Source organism: Neopelma chrysocephalum, unplaced genomic scaffold (genome assembly GCF_003984885.1).
Source record: "Neopelma chrysocephalum unplaced genomic scaffold, ASM398488v2 Primary Assembly neopelma1_119, whole genome shotgun sequence".
Taxonomy (NCBI): Eukaryota; Metazoa; Chordata; class Aves; order Passeriformes; family Pipridae; genus Neopelma; species Neopelma chrysocephalum.
Genome location: NW_020897781.1, coordinates 6,699,061 through 6,716,495, shown reverse-complemented (window position 1 = coordinate 6,716,495; position 17,435 = coordinate 6,699,061). Strand labels below are relative to the sequence as shown.

Below are 17,435 nucleotides of genomic sequence, written 5' to 3'. Positions count from 1 at the left end.
CGCGTCCCGCCTGTCCCGGTGGCAGCGGGCGGAGGGCGCTGCCGCCCCGGCCCCGCAGCGCCCTCCCTTGGGAAGAGAACCCTGCGGGGCCGCGGGGGCTGAACCCGCGTGGGGAGGGGGCGGTCCCGTGGGTGTGTTTGGGTGTGTTTGGGTGGTGGTCCCGCGTGTAGAGGCGGGGTGGTCCTACACAGGAGGGGGGTGTTCCCGCGTGGGAAGGTGGTGGTCCTGCGGGAGGAGGTGGTGGTCCCGTGTGTGTGTGTGTGGTGGTCCCGCATGTGGGGGGGTGATCCCGCTGGGGTGGGGGTGGCCCCGCATGGAAGGGGGGTGGTCCCGCTTGGGGAGAGGATGGTCCCATGTACGTATGGGGTGGTCTGGCATGTGGGGAGGGGATGGTCCCGCGTGGGGTTGGGGTGGTCCAGCGTGGAGGGGGGGTGGTCCCGGCCGGCGGGGGTGGTCCCGGCGGGGGTGGCGGGGTCGCCCCGCGGGCGCGGTGCCGGCGCCCTGTCTCTTTAATGAGCGGCGCTGCCGCCCGGCTGCGCGGAGCACATTTCATCCTGTCATCGGGTCGCGGAGGAGGAGTTTGTTAATGTTCAGTTTGCTCGGTGGATCGATGTTTGCTGGCATCGCCTCGCCCTGCCTGTATGTGTGTGTGTGTGTGTGTGGTGTGTGTGTGTGTGTGTGCGGGTGTGTGTGTGTGTGTGTGTGTGTGTGCGTGTGCCCGAGCGCGGGTGTGCGTGTGCGCGCGTGTGTGTGCGGATCCCAGATTTCCTCCCATCCAAAGCCTCCCTGTCCTCTCCCATATCACTCACTGCCTGGCATCTGACAGCACGGAACCTGCAGCGCTCCGCGCACACACACACGCACACACACACACACCGCACACCCGGGCACCGCTCCGCCATACAGCTCTGCGAGGAGGAGGAGGAGGAGGGCAGGACAGGGAAGGGAGGAAGCAGCCAGCCCCACAGTCTTTCCAGAGCTGCCTTTTTTAATATATACATATCTATTTTGTTATTTATTTATTACCATTCTCTTGGCACTGTGGGCGCCTTTCATTTGCTCCTGAGCTTGGATGTCTGAATCAAAGCAAAGCAAGTGTTGCAACAGTTAAAAAAAAAAAAAAGCCTACAAAAAAAAAAAAAAGAGAGAGAGAGAGAGAAAGAAAGAAAGAAACCTAGATCTGTAAAATAAAATAAAAACCAAACAGGTTCCTATCAGTGAAGTGGAAAGGAGGGGGGCAGGGGAGGCTTGAGGGGGGTGCTGGGGAAGCAGCTGAGAGGCAGAGGAACACGGCTCAGGAGCGTCTCAGGGCTCTCGGATCTGGGGACAGAAGTGAGATTGGAGAAAGTAGAGCGATGCCAAGGAGGAAACAGCAAGCACCCAAACGGGCTGCAGGTAAGGAGAAGCCATCCACTTACACAGCCTCTGTCTCTCCACTCCTTCCAATCCTACCCCCCATCTTTATTATTATTTAGGGTCACCCTTGCTTTTCCGGGCTGGATCTTTATTTATTTATCCCCCCTCCCCCTCCCTTTCCCTCCGTAACTCCATGGAGCCAGTTTCATTCCTTATTGCCAAGATCTTTACTCTGACATGGGCTGTCCCCTTCCACCCTCGCCGCTCCCCCGGTCGCTCCCTGCTCCCGCCGCTCCCGCTCCAGCCTGCCCTGCCCAAACTTTTCCCCCCAACTTTCTCCCACTCGGCTCCCCTTCTCCCCCTGCCCTTTCCCCTTCCCGAACCGAAAGCAGCCAGTCTCCCGTTTCCTTCTCGCTTTCGTATATTTATTTTTCCCTCTGTCTTGATTTTTCCCCCTCCCGGTGGTTTTTGGTTTTGATCCGTGTGTTTCGCGAAGTGGGTCGGGGTGTTTAATCTTTTATTTCGCCGTGTTTCTGGTGGCAGTTCTGGCCGGGTGTGTGTGTGCGTGTGTGCTGTGTGTGCCTGAAATAGTACAGGGACTCTCTCTGCTGATGAACCCGGTGGGGAAGTTCAGCCTTTGATCATCAGTGGTGAAAATTGCAACAGGAAATAAAATGAAACGTTCTGACTGTTAGAAGACAATCCACATTTTCAAATCAAATCCTTCTTTTGTTTTGTAGCCCAGTTTATATATTTGCACATGCCAAGCGGTTTTGCAATTTATTAATTTTTTTTTTCCTTAACAGAAGAAAATAGTTTGCAACTTTGGAAGTGTTTTGTTTGTCGTTGTAGGGTGTTCTTTTTCTTTTGGGGGCCAAGAAAAAGAAACAGATGAGTGGGCCTGTATAGTAAATCTTTTCAAAGAGTTTTCTTTCAGGCTGCTTAATTGCTTTTTATTTTTTTTTAATAGTGTGGTGGGGTTTTGTTTCTGGGAAGCGCAATATGGAAGTTCATTTTTCTTCTGCCAGACCCACCCACTGAAAAATCAGCTTTCTAGTTGATTGCCAGCTTTGATTTGACATTTGATTGATCACCTGTCATCTTGCTGCCTTTGATCTATTCATTCTTGATATATATCAATAAATCACTCACCATGGTAACCCAAGTGCCAATGACGTAAGGCTTGCCCTCTAGATTCTCTTAGCCAGACATGCACAATTATTATCTTGTTTGGCTTTTAATGTAGGCGGGATTTTTCCCTTCTTTTTTCCCTTTGTGTCCTTCACCGGATTAGTTCTTTAAAGAAAACTCATATTTTACATCTTTACTTTACAAACGGTTTGTTCATTTTTCCTCCCACTTCCAAATATTTTCTGGGTGTAGCACAGGATATGTGGGACAAAATGTATGGGCAAGTTTAGTGGCACACTTGAATAAACTTTGAAAAGTAGTGCTTGGGAGTCATGCAAAGGTAAATGACATTTCGGAGAAACTGGGACACGCAGAACTTTTACAAACTTCCATATTTTGCCGTTATTCCTGTAGGTGTAGGACAATGGTCTGCAGGCAGAGACTTTTGGGAAGTGATCAATGAATGTACCTATGCAGGTTGCCGGTGTGATTCCTGACAGGCAAAGATCCCAAATTTATGTTTAAAACCATAAATAACAGTTACACTAGAAATTCATATTCATATATATATATATATATATATATATGTATTCAGGAGAACTCTCCGATGAGTTGCTATTATTGTTTTATTCACAAAGATGTTTTATCTGAATAAGGCATTAACGTTTTCAACTTGCAGGATAAATAGCTATTTTTTCATGGATGCCGATCATCACAGTGACAGTGCTAGAATTGCTCCTTTTTTCTCTCTCTGTCAGGAGTATGAGGCTTCATTTTATTTGGTTTTCAAAGTAGAATTTTCACTTGGAGTGTGTGTAGTATCCTTTTGTGGAAGGGGCAGCCTGTTCTTTTTTAGAAACATGGGCTACAGAGTAAGTCAATTTTTGCGAGCAGAGCCCAGGCTGTTGTTTCCTGGGATTTCCCTGCTGAGATACAGTAAGATGTGTTTTTATCCAGAACACTACAGTATTTTTAATATCTTAATGACGAGGGAGAAACTCGACTGACCACAATTAGATGTCTCCTTTCTCATTCTCATTAGAAAATGTGTGCATAGCTCTTCAGTGGTGCATTTCTTTGATTATATTTGTCCTCAGCTCAATGTTGTTTCAGGTGAGCAAAATACTGCAAATGCAGTCCAGTTTCATCCAGCAGAACTATTTGAAGTAGGTTTATACATTTGCAGCAGTTCTCCTGCTTTGAAGTTGTATTTGTGTGTTTGTGGGGGGTAGAGGGGGTTTCAAAGAGCAGACGTGCCTGTTGTATATAGTTCTTAAAACTGACTTTCATTTTCAGGGATAGTACTGAGGTTCTGTTTTGTATGGTGAAAAATACCTCAAAGTGACAGGAGACAGACTGTGCACTAAGAAATGAATCGCTCATCAAGGCTGATAGCAAAGCTCCTTATTCCGTTTATTTAAAGGAGTTAATACATTATATATTACTTAATTTTCACTTTTATTTATTTTTAGTTGTGCAAGTTCAAAGGTATCAGTTGCACTGCATTTTGTCTTGATGGCAGCAGAGATATTGAAGAGAAGTTTGCAACTTTTAGCTTCTTTAGCTAGTTCACCTCCAAGGGAAGAAAAATGATAAGCCTTATGATTCTGGACATGCCTGCTTTTGTCATTGCTTAAAATTAAATACTATGCACAACTGTAAATAATTACTGCCATGCACTGACTTTGAAAGCAGGTTTCTAGTTTGATTAATGAATAATGTAAAGGTTAGAGAGACCCAGCGAGTGAATCAGAAGTGAAGTCCTGCTGCTCGATGAAAATCTAGCTAGAGGAATATACATGGCAATTTTGTCCTTTTCTATTATTAATTTTAAGCCTTGTATTCCTAAGAAATATATTACAGGCCATTGTAATGAAACTAGGTAGTGTAATTGGATAAATGGGGCACTATTTATGTTTGAAGATGGGGATTTTGATCTCAGATTACACTTTTAAAGACACTTTATTTCAAGTCAACACCGCAACTATGTCAAATGCATTTTGATCTTTGCAGGGCCGAATCTTTTCTGAATCATCATTCCTTTTTGAGATCGTCATTCCCATTTCGATAGTTCTTGAGGCAGATATTTGCAGCTCTTTGCATCGGTGCCTGCTTTAGTATCATACTTGTGTTTACAATAAACAACCCATTTGTGTTGTAGCTTTCACCCAAATGAATCACAAAGGGCTTTACAAACTCTGGGCCTAATTCTTCTCTTGCTCAGGTGCAAATCACAAATAGCTTTACTATCAGCATCAGTGCAGTTGCAGTGAGTACTGCCTGCTCCTGTGAGTAAGAAGAGGCTCAGGCCCAGAAAGTATTTCATCCTTCAACGAAATGCAGCCACCTCTGGGGTAAAAGTCTTGTAACGATTCCATAACAAATGGTAATATATTAACAGAAGGGTGGAAAAAGGGTGGGAGCAAAGCAGAATTGCTATTCAGATTTTATTCCTAGGGGTATGAAATAGCTTTCAAACACAATTTCACTGGATTAAACTCTCCTTTCCCCTGCAGCTTGTTTAAATGTGCATATTTTATTTTGTGATCATGAATTGCTAGTTTGCTTTTTTAAAGCCTGTAAAGAGGAATCTGGACTTAACGCCCTTTCAGGCTGCAATTTTGTACTTCTTCTTTTCTTTCTCTCCCAGCCCCAATAGACCATCTTAGAACCAAAGCTCGGGAAAAGTACAGCAGAAACAGATATCAGACACATTTATTCTGTTTATTTGAGCTGCGGAATAACAGGATTTTGGTTTTGGAAGAGTCCTCATAGAGCAGCGAGCAGAGGACAGTTTACAGGGAGTTCTTTAAAGCTGCAGTTTGCACCTTAGTAGTAAAGGTTATTTAAAACATATTTAGAAAGAAACATATTTAGAAAGTGAAATTCTGCTTCTGCAGAGAGCAGAGTGAATGACCAGCAATGTTTGATACGTGTATTTCTGTGGCGAAAGGAAGCGAGAGATACACATATATATATTTATATATATTTTTATATATATATTTATTAATAACCAAGAGTGTTTTGGCTGTTCATGTATAATTTGCATCCTTTCTAACAGGGGAAATAGAAGCAGATTCCAAGCAAGCAGTGCTGAATGAAACTGTAGAAATGGCAGCACTTGTTTTGTTTAAACATCCTCCAGAAAAGCAAGTGCACATCAAACCCACCTAAATAGTTCATGCCTCAGAACCTTTCACTTACTGTGCACATCACGGTGCTGACAGATGACAAAAAAGCCAAGGTGTTCACAAACAAGAGGAGCCTTTAAATCCTGCTTAATTAAATATATTCCAAAATAGGTACTTTTGCAACTAAAGAGGCACCAAAATTAGGCTCCATCTGCGTTCAATTCTGGAATCGGCTCCTAAACCCGAAGCTGATCTGTAATTTTTTCTCCCGTGTCAGAACTCAGGCCTGAATGGGACAATTTGAACTCACGTTTAGTGCCTGTTTCCTCATTTCAGTTCTACTCTCACGTATCAAAGCCCAGTATATCACCACTGGGTAAAGAGTGGGACTCCCCAAGAGTTCAGCCCCAGTGACTGTGAAACAAAAGACATTTCCTTCAGTAAATGACACAATTTTACAGCACTTTTGAAAACATGCTCATTGTCAGAAATTCTTCTGCATAAACCCTCTCCTGTGCTCTCTGACTGAAAAGCCCATTTTCTTCAAATTGGCAGGATTTTGGAGCTCTCTCCTCCTGATTTTTGCTTCCATTAGTAGCACTCACCTCAAGGAACTGTTTCCCCTAGAAGAGGTCTCTGGAGTTCCTCTGGAGCACAGGCCCAGGGTGAGCTTTTCTCCCATCATTTTACTTCCCACCCGATGAGGACATCGCTCCCAGAGAGCAACTCCAGACTCAGGGAGAAAAAAAAGCTGTCAGTTGCTGTGGCTGCAATTCCCAACTTAGCAGCAGCAGAGGGAATGGAACTGTACTCTATCAATTACAGTTGGAACCAGAGGCTAAACACTTATTGTGTTAAGCTATTGTGCAGATCTTAAGAGCTCAAATGTAAAAAAAATACCATGTCAGCTCGTGGAGGGGAGAATAAGGCCTGGTTCTTGCACTGGATGACGTATTATTAGCAAAGGCAAAGTCAAATTATTCAAATTCTATTTAATACCTCTCGGGTTGAAATGTTTGTGCCACATTATGCCTTAAAAAAGGGGGGATCCTACAGACTTTGCTGTTAAAATAAGCCTCTGTTTTCCTCTCTTCTCTGCAAAATGAAAACATTTGGGAAGTTTTACCTCTAAAGCCTGCTCATGCAAGCAGAGAGATATTTTCATTTGTCTCTGAATCTGATACAGGAGTCAACTGGAAACACATTACACTCTCAGCTGAAATCTTACATTGCATTCATCCAAGAGCAGTGATTTTTCATTACCTATTTAATTGCAATAATTTACATGAGAGTGGGCCCAGTTCTGCAGTTCTTACTCAGCACTTTGCTTCAATGGGGGACTGGTCTGTGTGAGGACTGTCTATGTAACACTGGGCTGATCAGCTAAAAAATTCAAGATATATGTTCCTTTACCAACATTTTGCCTCTGAAGAGGGACCAGATTCTCCCATTAAGCTTTAAATCCAGGGAGAGTTCTGTTTGTAAATTCTGTTCCTAACGCTTACATGCTATTCTTTTCTGAAGTCTGTATGACTGAGAGATTTTGCTTGCTCGGCCAACTTCACTTCTCAATCACGTTTCCACTCTCTGTGTTAATTACTGAGCACTGTTTCTGGGTACCAGTAGATGAGATGGTCTTTTAAAGAATCCTTTTTTACTGTGTGGTGGTAACGTTGTGCACAGGGGCAGCAGCTCTCGAGTAAATGCACGAAAATGGCTTTGCAAATCCAAAGTCTAAAAGTTCCGTGTGGTTTTAGGGACAAAAATCAGTTCTTTCTCATTAAGGTGACTTCTGTTGGATCTTGGCACCGAGTAATTTTTGCCATGTTATAATAACGGCTTCTGCAGCTCGGAACTACCTTGACAGCGAGCTGTGTATTTTTTAAGGTTTCAAGGAGAAACATCACAGTGTTTCCCATTAGATTTACACATCCCTCTTTAACTGCTGCTGGCTTTTCATCCGTTAACTTGTGAGCTTTTTCAGGCAAAAAAAAGAAGTGGAAAAACTGGTCTTCTGATCTGAGTGTTGCATTAAGTGTTTCATTTAGAAAAATGAAGAGAATCTTTGTTTCCCTAAAAGAAATGTTTCCCCCCTTTGCCCTAGGAAAAAGAAAGGCACAACAATAGCTTCGAAATGACAGGGTTTGATTGTGAAAAATACATAGTTTGTAACGTGCAGCGCCTGATGGTCCCAAGTATTGGTAAAATTCCACAGCTAAATAGAACAAACAGTCCTAAATGTATGGGAAATGGATCCTTTCCAGGCATGCACACATCCATACCTGCAAGAGGGAGAGGAAAGCACCTGTCTGGGAGAGGGATGAACCTGGAACGCTCAGTTGTTCAGGGCAGTTTTTAATTATTCCACCAATATTTGCCCAAATGTCAGAACTGTGCTGTTAGGAGTGGTGTCCCCTGAAACTCCTTTGTTAGGGTTTATTTTCTTTAAACCTCCAGCTCCCGGAGTCTGGTAATTATGCAGGTGTCCAATATGCATTTTAAAAGGAAAATTAATTTAAAACTCCTTGCTATGGAGAACTAAGGAGCTCAAAAACATTCAGGGTTGAAGTTTTATGCCAGAGGAAAAATGCTGTGATTCTCAAAGTGACTGTTTTCAACATCTGATCGTTTTCAGCTGCTCTCATGATTTTTGAGGTTGTGCATCGTGATTTTTGGATAAACAGGGTTGGCAATATTGCTTTGGAGTGATTCTGATGCTGAACTGGTGTGTGTGTGTATAATTATACACGTACACACAGATAACACCAGTAAACAAAATACAAAATATAATGATGGAGTGGAGTGGAGTGAGTTGCAGCTCTGGGTTTGTATTGCCATAAACAAAGCAGTTTGGAGAGCTCAGACCATCGGTTCTTGAGGAGTGACTTTCAACTGAAGTTTCGTGGAGATTGTTTTCAGTGGCAATTAAATCCAGAGAGTTAATAGCCAGTAACTGTTCTTTAAAGGATAAATACTATGAGGAATGCACAGCCCACCTTCTCCCAGATATAATCAGGCTGAACTTTATTGAAAAAAAAATTTACAACTGGCAACATTAATGCTGTATTTTTATTGTATTAATGCAAATGAGATGCTGACTTCTTTCTTTCATCTCCATGGCTTGTATCTATTAGAGCTGTATCTCATTCCTTTCTGTGTCTTTCCTCCCTGTGTTCTGTAAACTGCTTTCGTCTAATGATCCTGAGGCTCATTAAAGTTACTCCCGATGCTAAAGAGACTATGGGAAACATCCTGAGCTCTACATGGCTGTAGAAAAGCAAAAGTATTCAGTATTTGGAGAAAACTAATCCGGATCTACCCTTCCATTCATTGGGAAACTTAAAATTGATGGGAATCAAACAGGAAGAAAAAACTTGCAGGAAGGATAGAACAGGAAAGAACAGGTCATTTTTAATACACAGCCCTACCTGACAAAGATAAAAAGCAATAAAGTTTTAAGGAGCTTTCTGGCTCTTCCTGCATCTCTCTCAAAAGGCTCATTTAATTGAAAAGCCTGTTGTGCTTGTTTTTATGCATGTAAAAGAGAAAAGGGGCAATTTTGCACAGGGCCTAATATTCCAGCACAATATAATTGGAACTCTTCCTGCCTGCTTTTTAAGTCTCTCTGTTCATATAAAATTAAGACCCACTTATCTTAAATTGTAGTAAATCTCATTCAATATTGCTTTCATAACTTAAAAAAGGCTGTTACATATTCCCAAAGCAACTTCGCTGAAGTGATATTGGGTCTGTTTATGTGGAATCGCTGCAGAATTTCTATTGAAAAAAAAAAAGGAGCTGCACACAGTTCTTGTTTTTAATGAAAATAATTAAATTCGCTGAAATACCTTGATAGCTATGATATTTTTTTTTTTTAGTGAAGCTCTGCTTAGAGGGAATGAAAATCTTCACATTGGTGCAGTTTGGTGTGTGCAGACAACAACCCTATTTCTATCACTCGCCCTGCTCTTGGACAGAAGGACGGATTTTTTTTGGTAAAAAAATTTGACTCAGAATTTTCCAAATATAAATAATTTTCATGTGAATCGCACGGGGAATCACCACCACAATTAGTAAGGCCTGCAGTTTTCTTTGTACATATAGGAAGAACTCATTTACTTCCTGCAGTTGGAGTGGATTTCACAGGAAAGAGCTGGATTTTTTATGATGTGCAGTTTTGTATCGAAGAAACGTAACCTTTTGCTAACTGGTATATTGGTCTACCAAAATTATTTTTTTTGTGTGTTTTTCAGCCATGTCATAACATATATAAGCACAGTCAAAGGAGCATTAAATTAGCACGTGAGAGGAGAAAGAAGCTAAGTAGTTATATTGATCACTAGCATTAAATGCTAAAAAAATTAAAAGCTTTCTGGTGCTTTTGATGAGCTGCGTGGTTCCTGCTCATATTTGTGTGCTTTGTTAGGAAGTGGAGCAATATTTCTTCACACTTAGCACCTTTCTACCAAGGATTTCTTATTGATGCTGTGTGCTCCTCAGAATAAAGCCAGTGATGCAGAATATTTTTCCCCATTTTACAGAAAGGTGAATTGAACCCTCCCTGTGATGGAGGAAGAGGCACGTTGCTCACGTCCAGGAGCTCCCAAAAATGGGAAGACTCACAGTTTGGAAAAGCAGAGCTCTGTTAATTGTGTTGGCAAGCCAAGGGAGCTTTCCTAGGCAATAGTTTTAGGCAGAGTAATCAAGTTTTTTGCTTTCCCTAAATTATCCTCAGATGCGTTTTTGGCCAGTGGGAAGTTTCAGGACCAGGGAATTTGGTTATGGTTACTTTTCCCCTCATATACTGTTCTCCATTTCTCTGGCAGACCTGGGATGTGTCTGTATATAATGCATTGCCCTGAGAAATATGTAAAACCTGCTCTAATTGCAGCTAAACAGGACATACACATTTTCCTCCACCCAGACTGCCAGAGGTGGTTGGAAATCGCTGAGTTTGAGGCTCAGCTTGTGATGTTACGGGTCTAAATCCTTACATGGGCAGCTAAAGGGAAACCTGAATTTTCAGAAGCTTTTAGCACCAAGCAGTTCCCATGGACCTTCCTCAGTTCCCTGTCTTGTGTAAACTGGAATTGTTGGGCTTCGATCAAGGGCAGTGCTGGTTTTCTAAACTGGAGATGTATGTATTGCCTGTAGAAGAAATATGATGCCAGTAACAGCCTGTGGATTCATTAAGGATTGTTTATGCTATTTTCACATGGTATTACCTTTCAGGAATGGTCATTTCAGCCATTATATTGACAGGAACTCAGAATAAATCTTAGGGAATATAGGGCTAATCTGCCATACCTGGGAGACCACCTGCTACCCTGTTGAGCAGAGGCCAGAGCGTTTGGTGCTGAATCACCAGGTAGGGCTTTCTCTGGAGCTGGGGACTTGGGAAGCTCTCCCATGGCTCCTTTTCATGTGGAAATTAATGCTTGCCTCTGTTTCTGAATAGTAGGTTATTAAAGTTCATATGCAAATTCCCAGGATGGGAATTTGTCTCTCTTTGATAATTGATATAATAATATATATTTTTAGTGGTCCAAAGTCCTTGAGCTTGAGCCTTGTATACGTAATTTATGTTTATTTCTTACTGTTATTAACTGTAATTTAGTTGTTGGCGCCTTTCTTTGCCTTAGATTGAAGGGAGTGTCTCTACCCATTGCCCCTCCATAAACAATGCCCTTTCAGGGTTCCTTATCCTGTATCCTTGCCCAGACATTTCCTAGCCTGTCAAATACTGTCATTTTATTCCTTACAGATCATTCACAGTACGTCTCCTGTTGCACACACAAATAAGGAACAAATGCAATCAGGATGCATCATCGTTTAGCATAACAAATAAAAGCCGATCTGTGCAGATTTGCCTTAAAGTGTCTCTTAATATGTATTGTCAAAATGTCTGAAGATGTCTCTTACTCATAAGCGTTTAATTATTTGTGACAATTAAACTAATATTCAGAGCAGGGGGAAAAAAAATGAGGGTATTAAATATTTTCTCTTGTCAGAAGCTAACAAAACGTCACCTGACATAGCAAACTCCTTAAATTTTGTATTTCAAATAGACCTTAGAACTGAAAAAGCACTTGAACAAAATTGCAGGGCTCCATTTCACAACACTGGATTCGCTGTGGAATTTGAGGGAACTGTATTTTAAAACTAGACCAAAATTTAAAGGCATGTCATTAAAGCATATATCAGTAATGAACAGCTGAATACTTGATGATTAAAAAGGAGTTCTATCAATTTTTAAGTCTGTGCTGAAATTTATGGCCAAGGGCCCCTCTGGCTGAATCAGGGACTCAGATCTGGGATTTGTAGCCTCGCCTGGTTATTGTTTTACTTCAGCATGAGAAAAAACAGCTCAAATAAGACAATGCAAGTCATCAACCTTTTCTGTGTTCAGAATTGTAGATTTATTTTGTTGATTTGGTCTGATGATCCCTCTTGCTGGATGGATTGCCTGAACTGGAGGGGCAACATGCTGTGGATGGGGCAGAACAAGTGGACAACGCTGATGCTCAGGGCTCAGCACCTTCATCTGTGGTAGAAGTTCAGCTAAGTGATAACCAAAAGGGGCAAAAAAAAATAAAGAAGATCTTGAAAGGAACAAAAAATCAGCAGGGGCCTTGAGAGCTGTGTTGTATGGATGTGGGAGCACTGGATAGCCCTGGGCACAGCAACAACATCTGTATCGTGGGCTCAACAATTCCTATAGTCCAGATTGTTTGGGGTTTCCTGTTGAGAGGTTTCATTTCTGCTGGTTCTAATGTTTCCACTTCTGAGCTGCTCAAAGCAACCATTTCCATTATTAAAATCTGTGTTTTCTTTCCTAAAATGTTCTTCCTGTAATTTAGGGTAGGATGTTATTTGGCAAAAAATTAGAAGACGTTCATCAGGGTTTATTTCAAAGCTGTGGGACCACTGAGCTTTCTGGCAGTGACGTGAACATTTTTCAGAGATATCTTCTGCTTTCCCTGAGAAAATCCACCCAAATTTGTCTGACTTATAAAGCCTAAAAGTTGCTGTTGCCAAAGAATTTTTAGAAGGTGACACAGCATTCTCCAACGTGCCATCTCCACCACGCATGCTCTGTTCTTGGTTTCTCTTTTCCAATTGCATTCCCTTAAAAAACATTTGAGCTGGGGATAAGTAGGACAATTGCTTTTCCTGCTGCAGGGGCAGCGATGGGTCCGAGCAGTCAAGGAATGAGGAAAAGGTCTGTTGAGCTGGACCCCAGGCCCTGAGGTTGGAAAGAGGGAAATTTAGGGAGCTGAACATGGACAAGGAGGGGTAGAGAGCATGGCATTAACAAATATCCATAGAAAACAGTGGTAAAAATGTGATCTTGACTGTTGCCCAGTCGACGCAGAGCGCAGTGTTCAGCATTAGCTGGTGCAGTGAGCGCATCCAGATCGAGACCTAGGAACTGAAGCCAGCGCAGTTCCACAGGTGCAGCTCCCAGTGTTCCTCAACTGGTTTTTCCAAAGCCTGCACACATCCATTCCTCATGGAGGGGATGGATTGTGCAGGAAACCAATGCACCTCAGCTGGGGAACAGGGACCGCAGGGCCGCTGACGGGTTGGGGTGGGAGCCCCCGGCGTGAGGGGCCGCCATGTCGCGGTGGGCCTGGCGCTCATGAGGTGGGACCTTCTTCTGTGGGGAAAAAGTGAAAAATACAGCTTAAAATTCACCAGAGCTGTGCCCCTCATGCCCGTTAAATGGCAGTGGTGCGGTCCTGTCCCCAACCATGGAGCAGGCAGCCCAAGAGGGGTGCAAAAATCCATCGAAATGAGGCAAACTTTGATCCCCGGCTGGGAGTCGGGAGAAGATGGCGGCACTGAGGCGCGAGGCTGCAGCTTGGCTGGCGAGAGTCGAACAGGAGGACTGAAGAGCTCAGGTAGTGCACTGAAGTTGATGGAAGTCACATAGAATTTATAACAAGATATAGTATATACAGGGCTGTTGAGAGGTGTTAGTGTGTGAGGTGGGGGAGCCAGTCAGCTGGTGGGGAGGGTGTGGGGGGCCGGGGCACGGCCGCAGGTGGGTCAGGGTGAACAGCATGTGGATGTTACTGGCAGTTGAGTAGCTGTGGTACAAAAGCAGCTCAGAGACAAGACAAAGACTCACGCCAGGAGTTTCAACCACAGATATCTGTTTAGATAAAAAGGGCCTGTTAGTCTGAGAGCCTGAGTTCTCCTGCCACAACATGCCCATCGCAGAGGGACTAGTCCCTCTGTCGCTCTGTGGGTACCTGCCATGGGCCCCCGAGGCTCTCACTCGGTTTTACTATGGGCAGGGGATTTATTTTATTTCACTTGCTGCCCTGTGGGACATTTTTTCTATAAATCAAATCTTTCTATCTGAAAGTCAGCGACAAAACTTGAGCCAGGCTCGGCAGAGCAGGTTGCCTTCAGGATATTGTACCGTTTTGTGTCACCTCCGGCATTTGTATATTTAATAAGTAAAATCCTGACAATGGTAATCTAGAAAACAGTCACCCCTGCATTATTCTTTTGCTGTTTCTGTGGACTTATTAAAGATTTAGCAAACTTGTGATTTTGCTTAAACAGAGGTAAATCATTTGGAGAAAGAGTTGCGAGGAGGCAGAGGAATGTTATGATGCCATCAACATCTGGGTTTCCACTTGTTTGGATTAGGGACATTTTACCTTAATCATTCCCAAACATGTCTGCTAAAATCCCTTCTTTCATTTTTTATCACCTATGAGGTACAACCAGGCAGGTTTTCAATTTCTGTTTGTATGTTAGGGTAAAGTGCTGAAATTTGTTGTTACAGTGAGTATGTAGTGAGAACAGTCTCATATTTGCCTTCATTCATTGTAATTGTTTGGAAACATTTTGCTTCGGTTAGAATGCACTATTTTCAATATACAAAGTATGTACAGGGGAACAAGGGAGTGATTATGAGTTTCTCCAAGGAAATAATCATCTCTTAGCCATCATCCTACAACTGGGAAAGTTCTAATACATGACATCTCTATAATTTAACCTAATAATATTTTTTTTTAACAGTGATGTAATGGGGAGAGTGACCTGGACTTTGTAAAAGTTCCCCTACTTACTACAGATTCCCAAGGGCAATGTAACATTCTAGACAGTGTTTTATATGCCCTGATTAAAATGTAACATATTTTTGCATTTCCTGTGCAGTGACCTGTTAGTGCTCATAGACAGAACACTTAAAGAACAGTTACAAGGAGACATTTCCAAATGTGCCTAATATGGGCGAGTTTTTATAACATTCTTATTTCATTTGAAATTGCAGCTACAGCAGGAACCATTCAGACGGTGCATTGATTTAACTTTTTAATCCACTGTTTTGCTACGTCAAGTAAAATAAATGTTTGTTTTTAGCTCCCATTTTTTTGCATTGCTAAAACTCGTAACTACTTGCTTTAAGCTTGGGATTCTAAAGGGAGCTACATTATCTGAGATTTAAAGCTTGCTTTTTGTAGCTGCTTTCTCACAACTCCCCCAAGAAAAAAAAAATACAAAAGTACAACTTTAGCAAAAAGGGCTTTTATATCTCTATCAATTATAGAAACACCAGCTGCAGTAGATTACAAATGTGTTTGGCTGATTGTGATGTTGTGTGGGGAAAACTGTCACAAGGAGCTGGATTCTGTTCTCCCCGGCAGCACCGGGACGTCGCTCAGCTCCCGGGGCTGCTGTCAGAGCTGGAGTGGGCAGGAGCAGGATCCAGAGTGCTCCCTGCCAAACCCAGCTCAGCTCTGGAGCACAGGGCCCGGCACTGGGAGCTGCTGAATGTGAGCACAAGTGCTGCCCGTGTGTCACTGTGTGCTCCCAGAGCTGGAGGAAAAGCCTCAGCAATACGGCTGCAACCTGGGCCAGAAACCTCTGGGGAGAGTCACTCCAGTTGTTGTTGTTCTTTATTTTTTGTATCGAAAGGTATTTGTTTACTTTTACTTTCTTGAAGATCAAAGTGGGGGGAAAAGGCACCACGGAACAAAAATTGTTTGAGCAGCCCGTAAAGGTAAAGCAGCTCCAAGTCATGGATAAAAGAAATATGATATCAAGCAGTGTAAGATGGGCAGTTTAGCATTTTTGGTGTTGTTTAGCTCAGGAAAAATTAGAGTATCAAAGTGTGTGCAGGTCATTATTGCTTCACTAATACCCTGGGTACAAGGGTAGCAACCCAAGGGCTCTCAGCTGGTTGTGCCTTGGTTACTGTGTCATTTATCTTATTATGCTTTGGGTCTCTCTGGGAGGACGTGGTCAGGCCCTGGTTTGTTTTAACAAAGAGAATCTGACATAGCAAAGTTCTGTGTATACTTTACAGTGAAAATGCAATTTTCTATTTTCATTTAATCCCAGGAATGTTGGCATTTTCCAGGCTGTCAAACAAATGAGTGCACTGGAGGACAGTTAGATGTGTCTGTCTAGTTCATCTATCTAATCTACCTCATTTCTAATGTGCCCATCACCACGGTGTCTAGGCAGAAAGTATCTGCCTTGATTCTGCTTGTTGTCTTTATTGGCTGTGGTAACTTAATTGTGTCCTAAGAGCTTTCAGATTCATCTGCAAAAATAATAACAAAAACATTATCAGAATAATGATTCATATTCGTGCTCTTACTCAGAATTTGCCTTTCTCTTCTGAGTGTATTTGGTTAGTGGATTACTGCTGTCTTATCTGGAAGACGTTATATTTTAGAGGTGTGTTAAACTGGAGTTTTACTTGAGTCAGCAGTGACTCAAAACTTCATTTGGCTATTAAAGTGAATTCACTCATGTCTTCTAACTTCCTTCTGCTTTTCTCTGCAGAAGTTGACTTCATTTACTAAGCCATCCAGCTTAGCATCTGCATCTGTTTTGTGAACCTTTGCCATATAAACCATAGGTAAAGGTAATAAAAAGTAATAGAAATTGTGGCTTCAAAAATTCTATCTTCATTTGGAAGCCCTGGTTTCTGTTACATTTAATTACTTCTCTCTCTGCCAATTAGGTAAAAAAGCATGGTAAGACTGAAGTGAGTGGTTTTTCAAGAGCAGAGGCTGGAGGTCCACTCTCAGGGAAGAGAAAATCCCTTGGGATTTTGATGTGCTGGGTCTGTGCCCGTGGTTGTCACAACCTGCCTGTGCCCGTGGGGACAATGTGCTGCAGTGGCCCCGTGGTGCTGCCACCCAGCACAGTCATCCTGCGTCACTGGGACCGGGCACAGTTATTTTGAAACGTGTCTGCGGGGCACACGGTGGCATCTGCACGGCCCTGTGCCACCTTCTGCTTTGTAAAACGTGTCCTAAGGAGTCATCAGTCTGCAGGAGTCAATAAACTCTGGAGCTGAAGAGGCTGAGTAACCAACGTGGTGCTCACTGAGGGAAAGAGTTCACTGGAAATGCTGCAAATTCTCAGCTATAATTGAATTTGATCTCAGCTGTACAGTTACACACAGCCCCTTTTCCACTCCTCTCCTACTTGTGCTGAAAGTGTCTTTACAAACCCACCCCTCAAAGATAATTTCATTGAGAGCCAGACGTTTCCTACGTGACAGTGATTTCTAATCCCATCTGGAGTGGCAGATCCCAGATTCCCAGCCTGTGGCCTTGGTGTGTAACAGGAGTTCACACAAACCCAGCAAAACCAGCGCTCTGGCTGCTCCCTCTGTCTTGGAGTGATCGAGGAAGAGATGGATTACCCTTTGTAAGATTTAATTTCATCTTCCAGGTATTTGCAGAGGACAAAAGTATGGACATGATTACATTTCACAGGTTTTTCTGTGATTTAGAACAAAAATTATTAGCAGAGCTGGCTCAGCAAGGAATTTCTGAT

General features: G+C 42.8%; 1 protein-coding gene across 4 annotated transcripts in view; it reads left to right on the top strand.

The window, feature by feature from the left end:
• Positions 1-632: 632 nt before the first annotated feature.
• The window catches only part of TSHZ2 (teashirt zinc finger homeobox 2), a 221,427-nt gene continuing 204,624 nt past the window's right edge, over positions 633-17,435 (top strand). For 3 of the 4 annotated variants that reach the window (XR_003536529.1, XM_027697418.1, XM_027697417.1), the window contains exon 1: positions 12,604-13,522. Coding sequence is in view for 3 of the 4 variants with exons in the window: in XM_027697418.1 (XP_027553219.1) it covers positions 13,261-13,522 (262 nt within the window). In the remaining variant the exon portion in view is untranslated. Of the gene's footprint in view, positions 1,396-12,603; positions 13,523-17,435 lie in introns of those variants that run through there. The other variant, XM_027697419.1, reaches the window with a different exon arrangement.